The sequence below is a fragment of the Amphiura filiformis genome, chromosome 1 (assembly GCF_039555335.1).
Source record: "Amphiura filiformis chromosome 1, Afil_fr2py, whole genome shotgun sequence".
Lineage (NCBI taxonomy): Eukaryota > Metazoa > Echinodermata > Ophiuroidea > Amphilepidida > Amphiuridae > Amphiura > Amphiura filiformis.
Window position 1 is genome coordinate 9230161 of NC_092628.1, and position 22388 is coordinate 9252548.

Consider the following 22388-nt stretch of genomic DNA (forward strand, 5'->3'; position numbering starts at 1 on the left):
ATAGCTAATCATACTGATATCCAGAATCTTTCGTCACTGCTACAGCCATACATGGCTGTCACTGTCGCACTACTTTGTGAGATTCACATTCAAAATATACCCTAGCATTTTCCTGGATACCCTACATATAAATTCTGGATCCCATTCGCCAAAAAATCAAGTTTTTCACAATTCTTTTATTCTTTCCGGACCACAGCATATATTCATATTAATAAATACTCCACTTTCACACGTCGTTATATCGGGACGTCCCCGTGGCGAAGTGGTTAAGGCCATGGACTTCTAATCCATTTTGTAAAGTTTTGCTCAAGTTCGAAACTTCCCACCACTTTTTTTTTAATGTTTAATTAACTATTAATTTATTGTCATAAATCAAGAATAACACCATTTCGAACATCCATTGCTATTGTGATATTATATTTTTTTCATCAAACAAACATGTTTGATTTTTTATTCACATTTAGGCCTAGGCCTGGGCCCTTATTTCACCCTCCAGATGCTATCGCCATGCCTGACTATCATGACATCTTCGTCATTTAAAACACATTTATCAGTGGCTCTGTTCACAGCTCAGACTGAAATTATTTTTGGAATAAATATTATAAATTGTCACAACAACTGCCGCTGAATATTGATATCTAACTAGATTTCCCCACAGGGCTATAAAGACCCACAAACCGCGAAATTTGGATATCCAACCATATTGCCCGCAGGCCTATCGATTATAAAGAACCACAAACCGCGAAATATGGTTATCCAACAAATTAAGACCACAAACCGCGAAAGATCAACAACAACTGCCGCTCAATATTGATATCCAACTAGATTGCCCCGCAGGGCTATAAAGAACCACAAACCGCGAAATTTGGATATCCAACTATATTGCCCGGCAGGGCTACAAAGAATCACACACCACGAAATATGGATATCCAACAAGCTTAAACTATAAATTAGCTCCCAATAGAGGTCAGGGCTTGATAAGGGAAATTAAAATCACAAAAACCGCGAAAGATCGCCGACAACCGCCGCTTAATAGGGATGTCCAACTAGATTACCCCGCAGGGCTACAAAGAACCACAAACCGCGAAATTTTCATATCCAACAAATTAATACCACAAACCGCGAAAGATAGCCAATAACTGCCGTTCATACATACACGCTATGTAACGGCGCGCGTGATTGGTCGAGAGCCGGGCATAAACAGCGTTTATGCCCGGTGTCCCGGATGTGCGATCGCCGGGTAGGAAAAATGAAGGAAAATCATACTTTTTAATAATGTTACTAATAATTTTTTGTTATTATTTTGATGAAATAGGAATCACAAAATGTTCTGGTATGTATGAACGGGGTCAAGCGGCCCCTCGGGCATAAACAACCGTTTAATCATGAAAATATATGAATGAACCCCTAACTCAATATTGATATCCAACTAGATTGCCCCGCAGTGCTATAAAGAACCACAAACCGCGGAATTTGGATATGCAACTGTATTGCCCCACAGGGCTTCAAAGCCACGAAATATGGATATCCAATAAGCTTAAACTATAAATTAGCTCCCGAAAGAGGGCAGGGCTTGATGAGGGAAATTAAAACCACAAACCACGAAAGATCGCCGATCACCGCCGCTTAATTGGTATATCGAACTAGGTTGCCCCGCAGGGCTACAAAGAACCACAAACATGAAAACACGATTATCTTGCCTACTCGGGGAATTTAGACGCTTCCGTAGTATAGGCTTAAATATATGCGCATTTATCCGTCCAGTTCCGACTTGAAGTAGGCCTAAATCGGACTCTCTGGCATTGTCAACATTGGGTGTGTGTTGTTCATATTTACATTTTCTTTACATATTTACGTTGCCTTGATTAATTAAAATATATTAAAATGTATATTGATCACTGTGTACGCCTCTTAACATTACAGTCACGCGTAACGAGCAAGTTTTAAAAATAAACGACTGATAAAGTTTTGTTTAATTATTTATTGTCATGAATCAAGAATTGCAACTTCAAACATTTATTTTTCGTTTTATTCGTTTTATGGAGCACTTCCTAACCTGATCATTTCGATTTGGATTTGGAAGATACCTTCTCTTAAATAACAGTATTGCGAACCACCAGCATACATAACTCGATGTAGAGAGTCTTTCCTATTCAGAGGAAATATTGTAATTACACACTTTATTGCCTTTTAACAATAACCATTGACACTAGCACACATCAGAGAAGATGTAAGAAAAGGAGGGAGAACATAATTATATCCTTGAGATAATCCCGTAGGTAATCCTGTTGCACCTATCCATAGTCCTTTATTCTCAAGTGGTGGGTTAACCAACAATTAACAATGAGAGGACATTCCTGAACCTCGTTCAGTTGGGGATGATTTGAAGTGACCGCCAATTATGACTATTTGATATTTAATACATGCAATGTGGAAAAAAAGAAGAAATAATGTAGTGCTAAAATAATGTACCCTTTTACGGAAGGAGCAAAGTTTAACAAGTTTTAATACACACCTATGACGTCGCGCTATTGTTTTACCGCTCCATTATTTTCCACGAATGGAGCGATGATTACAATAACACGCCATTCGTAATGCCTTTCTTCTTTTTCTGAGACCAAATACTTCTCAGGAAAGAGTACTGGCATTTACGAATGTAGTGTTAATAACAATTGCACTTTCGAAAAGCAAGTATTTGCGAAAAGTGCAGTATTGTTATCATCACTTCATTCATGCAAAACAATGATACGAAAAACAACAAGACAATGATTTTCATTAATACAATAAATTAAGGGAGCGGATAGCAACATTTGCATAGTATTGTTACGGGACCTGAAAGCACATCAGACATATCGAATTGCATAAGGAATGTCCTTCTGATATCAAATAATTTTGATTTGGTGACATTCGCGATACTAGTAATACACATTTTATAGCAAATTATTAGTCCTCGAAGTAAACTTTATAAATCTAATGACATGTAATTAAACTGTATGTAGCTGGGATGAAAAGCCGACCATCAATTGAAAATTTTGAACTTTCATATTGAACATAAACATTTTTCCAAAAAGACCTACATTTTGTTTAGTGTTTTGAGCTATTATCTTCAATAATGAAGGTCAAAATTTTCATATGATGGACGTATGCTGTTCACGCAAACTTCATACTCTTTAAGTACATATCGAGTTAGATTTATACAATTACTTTGAGGACTTTTAAATTTCAAAACTATAAATTTTAATAATTTGCCATAAAATGTGTATTATATCGCGAATTTAAAAAAATCTAAATTAAGGACATTCCTCATATTCAAATTGCAATTCGATGTGTCTGATGTGCTCTCAGGTCCCACAAAAAAATACGTGAAAACGTCGCTATCCGAGCCCTTAAACATAAATTTACAATGCAATCTGTGAAAAGCAAGGCAAAATCATAACGGGCAGGTTAAATTGTTGGCTAAGTTGTAGGCCTACTTATTATGCAAGATATGTTTTTAGCCACACTTTGGAAAATACTTATTTTAGGCTTCATTTATTAGACCCGTATACTTTTAATTATTTGGACCTTTCTTTCCACGCTCAATTTAGGTAAAAAAGGGAAGTTAAACATGCTACTGCTTTTATAACATTTTTTCTTCTTTATATTTTTATACTACGTTTTCAGTGTCTTACTCCCTATTCCAGAAAAATACAGAACTAATTTTTTTGAATAAAAAAATATTGTCATGTTTTGCCAAATGAAACATAGCTAAATCCTAATACTTTAGCTAGTCCTAACTGGCAATAAAAGTCAAATTTCAATATTTGGTCAATTTGAGGTAAAATGGTCCCAAAACATGCAATTTTGCATGTTTTCTTACAATTGTAGTGACAAAATTGTAAGACTTGGCACAAGACTAAGCATTCAAAATCTTGAGTATAGGCTAAGAGTTAGCTCATAATTTTAATATCACATGTCATTTTTGCTAATTGGATATTAAAAAGATTAGAAAATGTGTTTTCCAAATTATTAGAATGCATGAACTTCAAATTAGTCTTTGTTCAAGTCTTTGGGCCTGACTGTCACATGATACGAAAAAGGTTGAAAAACACCCTAAAAATGTTTTTGGCCCTTATTGCCAAAAATTTGACTTTCATCGCCAGTTAGGACTATAACCTAAAGGATTAGGATTAAGCTATGTTTCATTTGGCAAAACTGGATAATATATTTTTAATCCAAAAAAATTATGTATTTTTCTGGAATGGGGAGTAGGTCCTACGTATAATTTGTTATTTGGGCAACATATTGCTACATTCTGTACCTATGCATTTATGCAATCTGTTTATTTTTTAATTGTTTGCTTTGGGCATGTTTAATAATGATAAAAGCCACAGTAGGCCTATTTTCTGTATAATTTTTATTTGGCTTTCGTACAAGCTGCATTTTGTTTCATCTGACGGTATTTTGGCATGCTTGAATATCGATCAGCATGATCAGGAGGCCTAGGCCTATCCGATAATTAATTTTATAATGTTACGGATAGTCCATGGGTCTGGAAGTTGAGGTCGGAGCTTTTATTTCGCGTCGAAGGCGGCGATGTTTTCTTCTTTTTGTGGGGGGGGGTTGTTGTTGTTGGTGGTGTGTTTTTTTGCCCTCGAAGTACAGGGACATGAAGGTAAAATGGTTTGTAATACATATAGGGCCAACCCAGTTGTAGTAACTACAAATTTCGAACGTTTGAAGACTTTTAAACTCTAAACACTAACAATGTTTAATATTTAAACATAACACTTTGATGTGTGTAAGTGACTTTAGAGTGCGATTATTTGAAAAGGGAATGAAAGTGTTAGGTTTTATTTTGGATTTGTAAGGGGGACTGGAAGTTGAAGTCGGGGCTTTTATTTCGTGGCGAGGGCGGCGAAGGTTTTTTTTTTTTTGCCGCCGAAGTTCAGGGACATGTAGGCCTAGGTAAAATGGGTTATAATAGGGCCAACCAAATAAAACAAAGTTTACACATTTACAATTCTCTTACCTTTCTTCGGCCAAAAGAAGAATCATGTCTGATTTAAGTCCTTAAATGCTAAGAATCAACGATTATATCCTCGGAATGGTTCCATCATCCAAATTCAACGAAGCTAAAAAAATAGTGTTCATAACTGCATGGTTGCTCAGGTATAGCGGCAGGTCTAGCTTTCTTGAGGTACACTACTGTTATGACCATTTTGCCAATTTTCCTTATTATGCAAAATAGAGACCTCAACGCAGCTACTTCAATAGTTAGAAGTGGGCATAAAGACCTATTGATGGTCTAATCACTTGAATGATTTTGCAAATCTACGTTTATTTAATTTGTGTAACAAACATTTTAAATCTTTATAATTCAAGAGGGTGGTTACGGATGATTTGAACTAAACACCAGGATCGTGATGGGTAATTCTATAGAAGTTTTACATAAAGCTAAGTCAATGTATTTTTCAATCGCACCTGCACAATCATTGTTATTATTACGGTATCAATCTGCAATTGATCAATTTGTAAATGAGCAACCTATTTCTATAACACTCCATTCGTGGAAAATAATGGAGCGATAAAACAATAGCGCGACGTCCTAGATGTGTATTAAGTCGGTTAATGGCCGCGGATTAGAACGTGAGTGAATAAGAATGGCCTGGGCGCTTCGCGCCGCGGCCATTCTTATTCACTCACGTTCTAATCCTTGGCCATTATCCTATACATAACTCCGCTTCTGCAGTCGAATGTCAGCGGCGAATGTCAGGTTATTATTTCCCAGTCTTTACAAAAAATTGCAGGCAGAGGTGGGTATCGATCTCGGTACCTCCCGGTTAAACAGCACTGTGCAAAACCACTAAGCCAACTAAAAATCTGTTGTGAGATGTGTGACATTAATCTTTGATATTGCTTAATGAAACAAATCGCGGAATTAAATCAGTAATAAAAGAAGTAGATTCTTATATAGCGGTCAAATTGGATAAAAGGGGAAATATTTGTCCCTGCTCTAAAGAAAATATAGGTTAGGAAATTATCAAATAAATTTAAATTAAAAATTGAGATTTTATATTTATTTCTTTCACGAGGCGGCATTATCACAGACAAACACTGTATAAGCTAAAAACTCGATCCTCATTACTATATGCTGTCATAGCTCAATGGTTGAGCATCAGACTGCTGATATAAATATGGTTGGTTCGAGTCCTCCTGCCAGCAATGGTTATATTTATTTATTTATTTATTTATTTATTTATTTATTTATTTATTTTTGTTTATTTATGTAAATAATTTGATATATTTGAAAGAGGTATTTGAGCAATTCGAAATTTTGATTTTATAATCCTATGGGTCATTTTGAACCCCCACCCCCCTCCCAAATTGCAAAACGCACAACACCTATGAGTTTGCATCATGCATAATGATCAGTACGTCCATGTCATCATCATAAAAAAAATCATTCTATGTATACCTGACGCCGACAACTAGACTACTATAAAAAAAAATAGTATCACATCTTTCCTGCTCAATTCCTGCTCATGGTATGTTAAGCAGTATTCAGATTTTTTATTGTACGTACAATATTGTATGCAACATATCTACGTTGTTTAATCTATTGCCATTCTATTTCCAGTAATGTTTAAGTTCTAACGAATGTTTGATGACGTAAAATCGATAATATATTTCTACTAGATATTACATGTAACATATTATCGATTTTTCGTCATCAAACATTCGTTAGAACTTAAACATTACTGGAAATAGAATGGCAATAGATTAAATAACGTAGATATGTTGCATACAATATTGTACGTACAATACTCGGAGTCTGTGGAGCGCTTTATGGTTGGGATTAGTGTGCGATCTCTGTAATGTAATGTAAATGAAGCATATTGATATGCAGGAAGAATCGATCAGGGCGCTAGCTTTATTGCCTTTATTGTCCTATGAGATGTAGGGCCTAGTGCGAACTGTCCGAGCTGATTGTTCATTTAGTATCATAATCTATTAGGGAAAGATAAACACTATTCAAAATATCAATAGATAAGAAGAAAGGGATTTAGAGATTTGTAATTGAGTCATGCATGATTTAACAGAAGGTTCTTTCCAAAACCCAAACGTAATGATGACTTTCCAAGCTTGGAACTGCTTGGCTACATTCATAAAAAGAAAAGAAATCTACCAAAAAAACGTTGACAACGTAAAGAAATCAGCAAGTTTAAAAAACCCACCTCGGCTCACTTTTTGAAACTTGGTCCCATTTTAATGTTGAGCACCAATAGCAAATTAGTGTTTTTATTTTATTTCAACAGAACACAGCGTTTCCAACAAGATTACAAGCCTACTTGTTATTCGTTTAATTGAATCATTAATCATGATTCCGGGTTATGTTTATTATAAAACAAAACACAATGGAGATATTGGCTTACCATGCAAGAACAAGATTATAACCTTTCAGGTCGTTCCAGAAAACAAACAAATTAATATCGCTTCTGCACATTAAAGATACATAACACTTCTGGAAATGTTTGAAATTTATATAAATATGATAAAGTTTAAATCAGTACCTTTACAAATGGGACCAAGTTTCAAAAAGTGAGCCGAGGTGGGTTTTTTAAACTTGCTGATTTCTTAACGTTGTCAACGTTTTTTTGGTAGATGTTTAATTAACAACGAAAGGGTAAAATCACAATTGTGCCACTTTTACTAGGGAAGAGAGCTGTACATGTAAATCAATGATAGCTGATGTTGATGCGTCTATTTCACTCCTCCTTTCGGGGCGCATGCATTAGACGCATCAACATCAGCACGCGTGCATTATTTTGTCTAATATCTCTCCCAACAAGTAATACGCGTTCATAAACCTATAACATGTATAAGTGCGAACTATTTGTTTGTCTTTTTGTTTGTCTTTTTGTTTGTCTCTTAAGTGACTAAGAGAACAGCATTTACCATGATAAAATCATGATAAAATCATTGACATGCACATGTATTTAATTTTTACAGCAGAATGCGAAATATTTATTTATCTTTTAATCTCTTTTAAGTGGAAAAAGAGAATCATCATTCCTGCATCATGATAAAACAGTAAAAACAGTAAAAACATTTTGTATTGTGTTATTGATACATTCTTTTGATTTCACGAAGGAACTCTTGATAAACTTGATGCTATCACTGTTACATGTAAAGCCCTCTTCCCTAGTAAAAGTGGCACAATTGTGATTTTACCCTTTCGTCTTTAACTAAACATATCTCGAGATTAAAACAAGCAAATTGAACAGAACAAACGGCATTTTAGAACTAAGACTACGTCCTTGACGTTGATGTAAGCAATATGTCACGAATGTATTTTCTAATTGCCAGAGAGGGCGCTTTTCACTTGCACAATTTTTTTGGAGACAGGTTGTATAAGCTAAAAACTCGACCCTCATCACTAATTGCTGTCATAGCTCAGTGGTAGAGCATCAGGTAATGTCAATATCGTTGGTTCGTGTCCGCCTGCCAGCAATGGTTATATTTATGATTTTAATGCTACGCTACAATTTGTTCAATTTTTTCGTTTGTTTATTTATTTATTTATTTATTTATTTATTTATTTATTTATTTATTTATTTATTTATTTATTTATTTATTTGTGTACTTATGTAAATAATTTGATATATTTGAAAGGGGTATTTGAGCAATTTGAAATTTTGACCCCCATATAATCCTATGGGGTCATTTTGAACCCCACCCTCCTAAATTGCAAAACGCACAACACCTATGAGTTTGCATCATACATAATGATCAGTACGTCCATGTCATCGTCATTAAAAAAAATTCTATATATACATGACGCCGGGAACTAGACTACTAGTATCACATCTTTCCTGCTCAAGCAAATCAAATCCTGTAATATAGAACAAATGATCATTGTTTACATGGTTTGTTATGGTTGGGATTAGTGTCCGATCTCTGTAAATGAAGCATATTGATATTCAGGAAGAATCGATCAGGGCGCTAGCTTTATTGTCCTATGAGATGCAGTGCGAACTGCTCAGCTGATTGTTCATTTAGTATCATAATCTATTAGGGAAAGATAAACACTATTCAAAATATCAATAGTCAAGAAGAAAGGGATTTAGAGATTTGTAATTGAGTAGTTTAGATGAATAGGCATGATTTAACAGAAGGTTCTTTCCAAAACCCACTCGTAATGTATAGGATTGTAAGCAGCATTTGCAAAGAAAATCCCATTGAATTTGGACAACCAGTTCTAAAGTTGCGAGCAGTCACAGAGTTTCCAAAACAATAGGAATTATTTCCTTTGTTTGGCTATATCTCCAAATCAATATTTCCGAGTTCCGACTGATTTCGCTTGATCGCATCACATATTTCAATGTTTGGAGAACATGAATGCATTATGTTTGTTGGTGCAGCCTTTACGTGGGTCGTTCAAAGAAAGTTCGCGGAGGAGGGGGGGGGGGGGCACACCATACAGTTTTGGTGGGCATGTTCCCGGAATTTTGATAGTGTAGGTCTTTGGGGGCCGACGGCGTACCGGTAAAAGGGTGTATTTTGGGGCTGCACACAGTCAAAATCAAGGATCTTTCTTGTCTTTCTGGTTGAAAATCGTCTGAAAAAAAACCCAGAAATGTAAGGAATGACCAATATATGGGTCTTTTAGAGCTGAAATGATCTAAATCAAGGGTCATTCGGAGCTCTAGCTAAAAGTGGTCGAATTTAGGAGGGTTTTCGGATCTGCGAAATCCAAATAGGGGGGTCTTTCTGGTGGTACATACCCGTATGGTCTTTTGTGTTAAGTGCCCCCGGGGAAAAGTTATATTCTTATATTTCAAAACTCAGTTGTGTAAATTGCGTACCACAGCCCTTAAACTTTCACTGAGTATTCTTTGGAATGCCACCTGCAATATAATGAGGCTACGTTTTTTCTTTCGATATACCATACCGTATGTCAGAAAGAAAAGAACTCAAATTGTATTTCATACACCGGAAAACCGCAAAGACATGCACATTATTGACATAATTATGAAAAGTTAACGTATGATACAATTCTGACTGCGACACAGTCTAATTTCTTGAATATGTTCGTGTCGAGTAATCTATCCCTCTGACCAGAAACTTGTTAGGAAAGAAACCAAAATGCAAAGACCAATATTTTTTTTGCAATAAGAACTTACATTTATGTTTTAGTATAATTATAAACAGGGTATCCCAAAGGTCTCTTTACCAGTATTGAACCATCATTATCGTAAGGAACATTCAAATACATATTTGAAAAGCAAAAACAAAAAGCAAAATTGTACAATTATTCTGATACAAACTTGACATAGTTTTCTTTTTCATTGACAGTATGAATAGCATTTCCTAAAAAAAAAAAAAAAAAAAAAAAAGAAAAAAAAGAAAGAAAAGAAAAACACCCACATATGGGGTATTATATTGCTTTCATTGTCAGCTCAAGTGCATTTTTTAAACCAAGGATGTCAATCTCAACTAGATATCCAAGTTAAGAATGTTTGTTGGAGATGTTTATCAAACCTAAATATTACTTGATTTTTGCCTTTGACTTTTTAAAACAAAACAATTCCCACATTATTATAGCTGTAATGACCATCATGATTAATCATGCTTCAATGGCAAAGCTTCTCTAGGCTTTCATGTTACATTCTCATCATGTATACACTTCAAAGTTTAGGTAGTTAGCATGTATATGTTTTCTTCTAAATTTAAGAATAAGTAAAAAAATTATCATGAAAGTTCATCTGTGTTGGTAATCAAATAAATGAAGAATTGAACTTTTGTTCACAACACATAAAGTTGCTCACCTGAAATTTTCGGTTGTTATTACTACAACCTTCTTCAGCAGAATGATCCAGTTCGTTGATCGATTTGACGACTCTTGACTTGTGACGTCAGAACTGGATCGTAGACTCTTGCTAAGTTGTAGCGCCAAGTTGTAGTTGTTCGACAGGCTAAACAAACCAAAGGACACTAGTAAACCGCCGAAGGACAGTACGAACACCAACAAAGGACAAGTCGTTATTCCTTATGTCAAAGGCATCTCCGATGCCTTAAAACGCATTTACAGCTCATATGGCATAAGAGTGTGTTTTAAGCCAACGCGCACACTGCGTCAACTGTTAGTTGCGCCTAAGGACAAAACGGACAAAAAGGACGTCACGGGTCCCGTATATCTGATTCCTTGCCAGGGTCAGACCACCCGGGGTCCCTGCTCGGAATCATACATAGGAGAGACTGGCAGGTCTCTAAAAACACGGTTCCTTGAGCACAGGCGGCCTAGCTCCACCTCGTCCGAGGTATCTCAGCATATACACATAGAGTCCCCAGGACATCACGTGGACCTAGAGAAAGTGCAGATCCTCGACAGAGAACCCCGGTACTTCGAAAGAGGAGTCAAAGAGGCCATCCACATCCGGGCCAACCAACCCTCTCTGAATAAGGACGGGGGGCGCTACAACTTAGCAAGAGTCTGCGATCCAGTTCTGACGTCACAAGTCAAGAGTCGTCAAATCGATCAACGAACTGGATCATTCTGCTGAAGAAGGTTGTAGTAATAACAACCGAAAATTTCAGGTGAGCAACTTTATGTGTTGTGAACAAAAGTTCAATTCTTCATTTATTTAAGTAAAAAAATTGTTAGTCCTGGGGGAGCTTGGTGGCTCGTACAGTTTTTTAAATTTCATTGTAATACCACACACACAAATTGGTCAAAACAATTGACCTAGATTCCTCTTTAAAAATGGTAAAGACATTTTATAGACATCTCGTATAAAGTACTTGTGAAATTTACCTGTACATAATTTGTTTATACTTTTTGTTATGCATTTCGAAAGATTTAATGAAAGAATGAATAAATAAGAAACAAAACAAACATAATTTATATTGCATATGCTTACCTGCTTTACCTGTTATAAAGGAAACTACATTGGTTTGGTCATACAAGTAGTCATTAATAGAGCTATAAAATACCCTTGACTGAACAAAATAATTGTAGGTGGAGTATGGATAAAGTCCAGTTACGTCTATCCAGTATGAATAACGGGCGTTGAGTCCTTCGACTGCTTGACAGTTCCATTGTCCCCATTCTGTAGACTGTTGCTGCATGTTCAATTGGTCATCAGCGTTACATCCGTCTTTGTTAATTAGTGTGTAGACAACCTGTAATTCACTGGATTTTCCAGGATCTCGACATTCCCATGATACTCGATACGTTGAATAGGTGACAGGAGTTAGTTGAACATTGACGGGGTAACATTGACCTGAAAATAAGCAAGCAAACAAAGAAATAAATAAACAATGCAAGTAGTAACAGTGCAGTAATAGAAGTTATTTTTCTCGATTTTTTTGTTTCTTTTATATCTTCTTTAACTGGGACACTCAATCAGTTGAAAACACAATTAATCATCTGTTCTTCCTTGAGGCCCAGATAGACATGTATGTATTTTTTTTTGAATGAAATATTTCACAGTATAATTATTGTCGACGTTGCCATTTAGCCACCAACCTTAAGGTGTTTTCCCGGGGTGTTTTCACGTTGTGGCCATGATATTACGTGGTTGTAATCCAAAATGAAAATGATTAACACGGAAATGCTTTAGATCATAATGGAAAAGAATACAAACATTAATATTGTTTTTATGCAATTATTTTTGATTTAATAAATGTTTGCTTAACAGTTTGCAGGATTGAAATAGGACAGTGATTATCTTTTTGTTGATCTATCCTAGACTTAAATGTGGAAGAGTCAGCTGGTGCATTATTCGTCAGATCTGTGGAAAGCTAATAATATATCAATATACAGGGGAAAGAAGAATCACGCATCGCACACTAGCACAAATAAACATGAAATTACCGGTGCAAGCATGACATGCATAGACAGATAAACTCGAGTAATATCTCCGGACATGCCTGTATAGCCTATGCGGGATTTGAACCCCATACCTCTCGCTTGCGGGGCGAGTGCTCTATTCACTGAGCTAAACAGACTGTCCCTAATTAGCATACATTTGGATACACATTTGCTTTTACCTAATTAATTATTAATACCGGTACGTTGTTTACGTCGCGACGTATATCGTGAAACACCATATAGCGGAAGTGTTTTATTTTATGTTAGGAACCTATTTTTCCCGATGATCCCATGTTGATTTTAATTTTTTTTCAGACGACTTGAACTTGTGATGTCATTTAGTAGAATTGCTTACTAGTCGTTTTTGTTATCCTCTAACTACTGTTCGCACATTATAAAGTGAACTTCGACGTACGTGATTCGAACATTCTTGGCGTATACCTTTTTTGATTCTTTTGTTTCAGCCAGGCCTGTGCACCATTCTATAATTAACTGTTTAAGCGCCTGTCACACTACACCGGATCGGTCTTCCGTACAAGAAACGGATGGTATTTAAGCAAATTCGTTGTTGTTCGCCAATGTTCGTTATATGTCCTGCTATCATCCACCAAATGCGTTTCGTGTAAGGTGATGTTCGTTAAAAGTCCTTCGGCATGTTTTGTGCATGGACAGGTGGAAAAAACACGACTCGCCTAACCGAATCATCCCTACGTACAAGAAACTGATGGTATTTTAGCAAATCCGTTATTGCTCGTCAATGTTCGTTTTATGTTCTTTTTATGTCCTGCTATTATCCGCCAAATGCGTTTCGTGTTAGGTGATGTTTGTTTAGTCCGTCGGCAAGTTTTGTGCATGCACAAATCTTGATGGCTCTGTCACACTACGACGGACTGGGTCAACGTTGGCATCACCGTATACAAAAATATTTTCATTACTCGTCGATACTCGATAGATCGCCCAATAAACCGGCCAGTTCTACAGAATATATCCATGGCTAACTATGGAAACATGTCAAAGGACAACAAGAATATTATTTATTTTGCGCTCTATCGAGTCTCGACGAGTAATGGATATATTCTGTAGATTTAGGTCATTGATTGAGGTCAGTGACCCATTGTTGAGGAGTTAAGAAGATCAGAGAAGATGAGAAAAGAGGAGATCGCTCGAACATATAATCATATTATATAAACATATTACCCACAGTTAACCTCCATTCACTTTTCTTTGTTTGGGGTACTTAAAACACCACTTGAAACTTTCTTTGTGGTAATATGTTCATCCGCCACACGCTCGACTGATTCGGTAGTTCTCTTATATACATATACAGTCACCTACCTGGACAACCGATTCTTTAGAAATGCTTAGTCGCGCTAAAAGTCGATCGATACATGTTAAAATCAGCACAATTCAGAGATACACCTTTTGCTATGAAATTAATTTTCTCGGCCAAATATAAAGAAATATTTTTTTTTTCTTCAGTAATGTCAGTTAAAAACTTGGTGCTTGGATATACATGTTTTTTTAAAATCCTGGTGTTAAAATTAAGCATCAAATTGTATCTTTTAGTGTGATATTTTTGATTTTTATAGGCCTTGAGTTCGCCTGCGAGCTTTTTACGGAATTGATTTTTTAGCGTCTCAAACTAATATAGTTTGCTAAAGAAAGATATTTCCCACCTCTGTAAAGCACATCGTGTGGGTCTATATATTATAGTTTTGTCAGAATGTCCGTTTTATTTACCCTTTTTCCCTTCATGCTCTGAAAATGTCAAACTCGGTGCTTTTATCTCGTGCGCAACCAGCAGAAATAGTCGATATTTTCATTGTTGTCATCCAGGGCAATTTTCCATTGAAAAGCAAAGATCATGAAGATTGCTCGACTAGCGATTTGGTAGCCCAAATCCCCAATTGGTAAATGAGGTGAATTTTAAAAATTTGCTCCCGTGATAGCCTGCAATTTCAATTTATATGGATTCCATGATTATGAAAACCATTTTGTCTGTCTGTGTGTTTGTTTACCTAGGTTCATGAAAATCCACGGTCCAAACCTAGAAAAATTAGCGTGTTATTATAGGGGATTTTAATCTTCTGTCCCTCCTATCTCCATGTGAATTTTGTATGACCTACCCCTGCCCCCCCCCCCCCATCGCGGGTTGCCATTTTCATTACACCCTTCAGACTTGTGTTCGGGTTTCTGTAGAGATTCATCAGTGTTCGGGTTTGTTTTTAATTTGACATGTAGGCCTATATATAGGCCTAACCATATTTGTCATAATTAAGCGCTATACCTAAATGTATAGCTATGCTATATATTATTATGTAATATCATGTACATGTAGGCCTATAGGGTGGGGTCGGTGCAGATGTGTGTTAGGTGGGTAGCGGGGGTGTATGTAGGGAAACTTTGGTGTGGTAATCAACACACTTTAACCATGACTTTCAATGCAAGGCTTATTGTTGCCACAAATGTTTTTTTTTTTTTCCTTAAGGTTATTTAATAAGTTTTTATAAACTTCCATGTTTAACCTGGTATTGTTTTGGCTGCTTCATTAGGGCCTATGACTTTCGGTGGGTTTCCAAAAGCAGTTTCAAACAAACACAAACAAAAGGCACCATACCCAGTCACCTTCATGACAATTGAAACACTACGTCAAGTATTAACATCCAAGTTGTTCTGTTTTTAGGCAAGCAATTTTAAATAATTGCTTGAACAGGTTTTTGTTTAAAACAAAACCTGTTTAAGTTAACAATGAAAATGAATGGTTCTTATAAGGCACAATCTCTGATGAGGAACTCAAAGCGCGTAAAGCACGAAATTTACAAACAAACATAAAAACAATCAATTTATAAAGATGTTTAAAAAAAAAACCTGTTTAAGTTAACAATGATAATGAACGGTTCTTATAAGCTACAATCTCTGATGGTTCTTATAAGGACAATCTATTTCTGGCGTTTAAATAACGAAAGTCTGGAGCGTTACGCCGGGGCGTTACGAAGGTTATTTCTTTGGAAGTGTGTTCCAAACAGTTTGCTTGATCATAAAACATACAGCGTAATATAATGTTTTGTAAAAGAAAGTTTTGTTTAAAATATTGCCCAATTGCATGTAAGCCTTCGGGCAAAGTTGTTTTGAGGAGAAGCAAATTTCAACACATTGGTCCGAATCACTCACGTGATGATGAAATATCCTCATCGTGCTATAAACATGATCAGTATAGGAGCGCTATTAGGCCTGGGAATTTCGTTGCTATATTGAAGTTCTGGCAACACTGTATCATGCCGGTATTCCTATTAAACCCAGGGATATCGATCCACAATGCTAGTATTATTAGCCTTATATTTCACGCGTTGATTTTGAAAAAATTTCAGCCGGTGAAAAATGGTGAAATCAAAACGTAAATTCTGACAAAACTATGATATATCGCTCACGGTGATGTGCGTTAGAAAGTTGGGAAAAATCCTTCATTAGCGTACTATATTACTTTGAAAAGCTAAAAGGTTGATCCAAGAAAAGGCTCGCGGGCAGAGTTTAAGCCTATCAAAATCGAAAATCTTACACGAAATGACTGAATTTCACGCCTAAGTTTAACACTAGGATTTGAAAAAAAAATAAGTATCAAGCACTACAATTTGACCTGACATTTACTGAAAAATGAAAATGATTGCATTTCATTTGGCCGAGAAAATTAATTTTACATTGAAAAGGTGTAACTCAAAATTTAGCTCGTTTCAACACCAAATTCGATCGTTTGTATTGCCACATTAAATGACTGAGTGAGCCTTGCTAAACAAAAGAATCGGTTGTCCAGGCTGCTAACTGTATATATTATAAAATATACACGGAAGTACATCGTTAAATCATGGACTATAGAAAATTTCGCAGTCATGCTCTTTAAAAATAATAATAATAACTGCAGGGTGACCATGATTTACAAACGAGTAAAAAAGCATTATATATATTGCAACTCCCATTAAAAAAATCAAAAGTTTTGTTAAGTTATGGAAAGTCAAGCATAATTAATTTTCCAGTAAAATTAATAATAAGGTCAAAGGAAAAGAAATTTAAATGATAACCATTTGAATATTTTCGGCAGTTTACGGAAACTTAAAACTAGTATAGGCCCTAATCAGTAATTCAAACTCGTAAGCTGTGTTCACACATGCACTTATTACCGGTAATATTTTATCTAGGCTTATGTCCGATCGAATTAAATATTTCCGCTAATCCCTTAGTGCGTCCACATTTGTCGGCAATATGCTATACGCTGGCGAAGTTACGTAATAATCGGATTAACTACCATAGCAATAGGTGAATCATGCTGATTAGTTGCACCTGTAAGATTAGTATCTTTGAAAAGACCGGTATTGTATTCAATCTATGATTGCAGACATACAGGTGATGAGTGCAACCTGCTTGTAGTACAGCGCGAAATGTTCAAAATTGTTTTCACCTATTGCTATGGTAATTAATCCGATAAATGACGTAACTTCGCCAGCGTATGCCCGACGTGTTATGTCCGTTAAAGCCTATTACCGGTCATAAATCTCTTCTTTCTACATGAGCATCATCAGAAAATTTAACCCGATTTTAAATGTTTTCACTGAAAATTCACTTTCAATAAACGCCCTCTTTAGAACAAATTACAGACAATGCGGTAGGTATGTCATGTAAGAAAAATGCAAATTCAAAAGTTCCAAAATTAAGACCAATTTTGTATTTATGTAGGTTCTATTATTATTATTATTATTATTATTATTATTATTATTATTATTATTATTATTATTATTATTATTATTATTATTATTATTATTATTATTATTTTAGTTTGACAAAGTAGTCCCATTTTACAGTAGACTTAGCTCTATATCGCATTTTATACATGTAGGCCCTACTATGGTGGACATCTTTGAAAAAATGACAAAAATAAACAAAATTACACTGACTCCCATCATCATGCTATTTTTTTCTTGGTGGGGGTCCCAAATTTACAAAAAGTCGGTTTCAATAAAATCGCGACCTCCCCTATTTCGGCAGCAAATATTTCATACCCCCCCTCCCCCTCCGTTTACACCCCCCCCCCCCAAAAAAAACAGGCATCAGTCTTTTTGAATAAAATAAACACACTATCTGTAGTCATGCTGTGTTGTGACTCCCTACATTTTGGTCATCAAAAATATTTTATGACACCCCCTTTTTTTCTTTCCGTATATATTTGGGACCCCCCTAATCAACTTATAAAATGCAATTGCATGCCTTTCTGTTATCATGCTTATGGCTTAATAAATTTCATATCCATCTACATCCAGGGCCATACTGCCCCCCCACTGAACCCTCTGGGGTTAACATTTGCTACCCCCCCAAACTCGTGTAGGTTATCCCAATAAGGATGGTCAATTGCTCCTGCGCCTGAATTTTTCACCCGATCATGGAGGGTGCGATGGAGAGTTTTCAGTGCCTTTATCACTACAGGTATCTGCTCCCCCGACCGTATCGGGACCCCCCTTGTCATGTAATAGCGTGGCTATCTCCTCCCAAAGCTTTTTTTATCCCAGAAATACTTTCCGTGTCTCTCCAAATTTTGAGTATTGCCAATGTTTCCTTGTCATTCCAATTGACCCCTCTATGGAAACGGGAAATCACAAGCAGCAAATAAAAAAATAAGCTAAAAGGGAAATGTAAGAAAGAACAGATTTTAATGTTAATTTTCAATGATTCTACCTGTTCAGTAATTCTTCCTGTTATAGTGAACGCTCCCATTTACTCATCTAACGGTGATGTCCGAAAAAAATAATCGCATCCCCAGGCCTTGCCGTTTGAGGCGAGCGATCGCTCTCGCTCGCCGCCGCTCGCCCAAACTCGATTTTTAGTGCGCGATTTTCCACTCGCCATAGACACTAAATATCACTCGCTGCGAATCTCCCAAAATCAGCCACTGAATCAGCCATTTCAGTATTTAATCGATGCTGTACTCCCTCCAAGCGTAGAAAGTGAAAAATGTTAGCGCGCTTCGCGCGCATTTCAACATAAATGTACATAAATACCGTGTCAAGACAGAAACTCTAATTGATTATTTCCTAAATAAGTGATATTTGTGAAAATTCGACCACTCGCCTACAATCATGCTAGCGAGTGATTAACCACTCGCCTTTAAAATCTAAACGGCAAGGCCTGCATCCCGCTAGTTTATATTAATATTTGCAGCTGCAGCCATAAATTACTCCAGATGCTTAAAATTTTCCGCGAGTGATATAGGCCTACTCACAATTAAATCCGACAGCCCAATAGTGCTGCGTGTCCACACGTAATTACTATTACCGGACGTAACGTTTCGATCGGTCTTAACAGCTCTTAACTCTGGTCATCTTCAGCCTTAAATTGTCGGATTTAAAGCACATTACGTCGGATATAGTAATTTTTTTATATCCGACGCTCATTCACACTGCCACTTATATCCGATACTATTACCGACGTAATTTAAGTCCGGTAATAGTCCGACTGTGTGAACACGACGAGTCGGCAATAGCTCTATGTCCGACGTGTTTATATCCGAGCTATTACCGGTCATAACTAACCGGAAATGGTCAGCAGAGCTAATGTCTCCTTCTCTTGCCAGTTCATTCCTCTATTGCGTTTGATATTCGCACCTGCATCCATGATGATTTTGTTTTATCTCTCACTGGTCACACTATTTATACTTTGCTTCAAATCAGTTGCGCGAGTGATTTAATTTAACCCGGAAGTGTTCTTCACGCTGAATCACGCAGAAAGGTGAAAGGTCACAGTTATATCCGACAGCCCAAAAGCGCTGTTCAGTGTTCACACGTAATTACTATTACCGATCGTAACGTTTCGATCGGTCTTAACAGCTCTTAACCCTGGTCATCTTCGGATTTAAATTGTCGTATTTAAACCACATTACGTCGGATATAGTTATATCCGACGCTCATTCACACTGCCACTTATACCCGATACTATTACCGACGTAATTTAAGTCCGGTATTAAGTGGTTTAAGTCCGACTGTGTGAACAAGGCTGTAATAAGTTAAATAAATGCCAGAAGCCATTCTATATATCCGACGCTCATTCACACTGCCACTTATACCCGATACTATTACCGACGTAATTTAAGTCCGGTATTAAGTGGTTTAAGTCCGACTGTGTGAACAAGGCTGTAATAAGTTAAATAAATGCCAGAAGCCATTCTATTGTCAGTCAGTCATCCGGTCACAGATTGATCTCGATTTTCTTTTCACAGCGCTTGCCGTGGTCATGGAGATTGCTGGAAATCGGTCTTTTAAAGATTTGTTTTTGTGTATTTGAACGACAAATTGGTTGAGAGAACTACATGTATCAGCAGGTAAAGGATAATTACATGATATTTTTTGTTGAAAAACTGTGAATTTAAATGGTAAAATGTGTAGTCTAAAATTAGCAAATTTTACTGAACAAAAACCAGAATAAAATTTCACCCCACCAAAAAATAAAGGGTATCAGCGGGAAGCTGGATCTTTCAACTAAATAAAGTTCTGTGTACGTGAAGTCCAATTTGGCTTAAGAAAGTCAAGACCACGCAAAAGGTGAAGCTTCACAATTCCATGTTCTATAAGCTGCATATCCTATCAACGACTGCTATACCTTGTTTAGGACATTCTAAAGAAGTACCTGCATGTGCATTATGCAACCATGACTGTTTCAAAATAGCCCGCCAAAGTCATGCAGGTAACTCCGAGGTCGTGCATTGAATTAGTTTGAATGAGGAATACTACGGGAACCAGTGCCTTTTGTTAGAAGTCACACATGAGTGAAGTGGATAACCTCTATTATTACTTGCCCAAAAGCGAACACGCCATTGAAAATACAAATAGAACTAGATCTGGTTACAGATCTGGACCTAGCCGGGGCCGGAAATGCCAGTCTTAACTTAAAGTTTGACCTTTGACCGGCTATTATGGACATCTCACACCATTAATGGTGCATCACTGTAGCATGTAGGGGCTTTATCCGTCTTCCATATGCTGAGATACAGCAACTTTTCTGTAGTTTTAAACACTTTTTTGCAAATTTGACGTTTTGACCTCCTTAATGACCTTTGACCCCAATATAAAAAAAACCTCATTTACACCGAGAAAATGCATTGTTACAGTTTAAATTAAAAAATCTACTATCTTTAGTTATGGAGATAAAAATTCTTGAAGTTATTTAGCTTAAAACCGGAAATGACGTCTAAATGACCTTTGACCAAAAAAATAAAAATACTGTGCATACATCGGGTAACACTAATGCATATATGAAGTTTATGTCACTCTGGGCTGGTTACGTTTTGAGATATAAAAAAATGAACATATTTGATGATTTTTGGGTTTTGACCGGAAGCGACCCCTTAATGACCTTTGACCCCAAAACTGTAGACACCCCAAAGACCCTGGTTAGTAGCAATGCATATGTGCTAATGACAGCACTCTGCTATGTAATTTGTAAAAACAGTGATTTTTTGAATATTTTAGCTCTCAGACCGGAAATGACCCCTTAATGACCTTTGACCCAAATTCTGTGAATAAATTATAGACACCGACCAAAGTCAAGTCACATGACCTAAGCATGTCACCATCACATGTTATTTGTGGAAGAAGAAGCATTTTAGAGTAAAATCACATTTTTGCCATTGTGAGCAGGTCAAAGGTCAAATGGAGTTCAATGTCATGTCACATGTGGGGACATGGTCAGTGGTGTTTGTGACCAAGTATGGTCAAAAACTGTCAAAGCATAACAGAGCTAGGGCGAAACGTGGCAAGTCACGCACGTGTTGCCAGAAAGAAAGAAAGACTAGATCTGGTTACAGATCTGGACCTAGCCGGGCCGGAAATGCCAGTCTTAACTTAAAGTTTCACCTTTGACCGGCTATTATGGACATCTCACACCATTAATGGTGCATCACTGTAGCATGTAGGGGCTTTATCCGTTTTCCATAGGCTGAGATACAGCTACTTTTCCGTAATTTTAAACATTTTTTTGCAAATTTGACGTTTTGACCTCCTTAATGACCTTTGACCCCAATATAAAAAAACCTCATATACACCGAGAAAATGCATTGTTACAGTTTAAATTAAAAAAATCTACTATGCTTAGTTATGGAGATAAAAATTCTTGAAGTTATTTAGCTTAAAACCGGAAATGACGTCTAAATGACCTTTGACCAAAAAAATAAAAATACCGTGCATACATCAGGTATCACTAATGCATATATGAAATTTATGTCACTCTGGTCTTGTTACGTTTTGAGATATAAAAAAACGAACATATTTGATGATTTTTGGTTTTTGACCGGAAGCGACCCCTTAATGACCTTTGACCCCAAAACTGTAGACACCCCAAAGACCCTGGTTGGTAGCAATGCATGTGTGCTAATGACAACACTCTGCTATGTAATTTGTAAAGACAGTGATTTTTTGAATATTTTTAGCTTTCAGACCGGAAATGACCCCTTAATGACCTTTTGACCCAAATTCTGTGAATAATTTATAGGCACTGGATA

At 36.5% G+C, this 22388-nt stretch overlaps 1 protein-coding gene across 1 annotated transcript in view; it reads right to left on the bottom strand.

Moving 5' to 3' along the window:
- The window catches only part of LOC140147875 (uncharacterized), an 81636-nt gene that overhangs the window by 35095 nt on the left and 24153 nt on the right, over nt 1-22388 (bottom strand). Inside the window, exon 2 of the mRNA XM_072169694.1 lies at nt 11904-12266. Within this exon, the coding sequence (XP_072025795.1) occupies nt 11904-12266 (363 nt within the window). The remainder of the gene's footprint in view (nt 1-11903; nt 12267-22388) is intronic.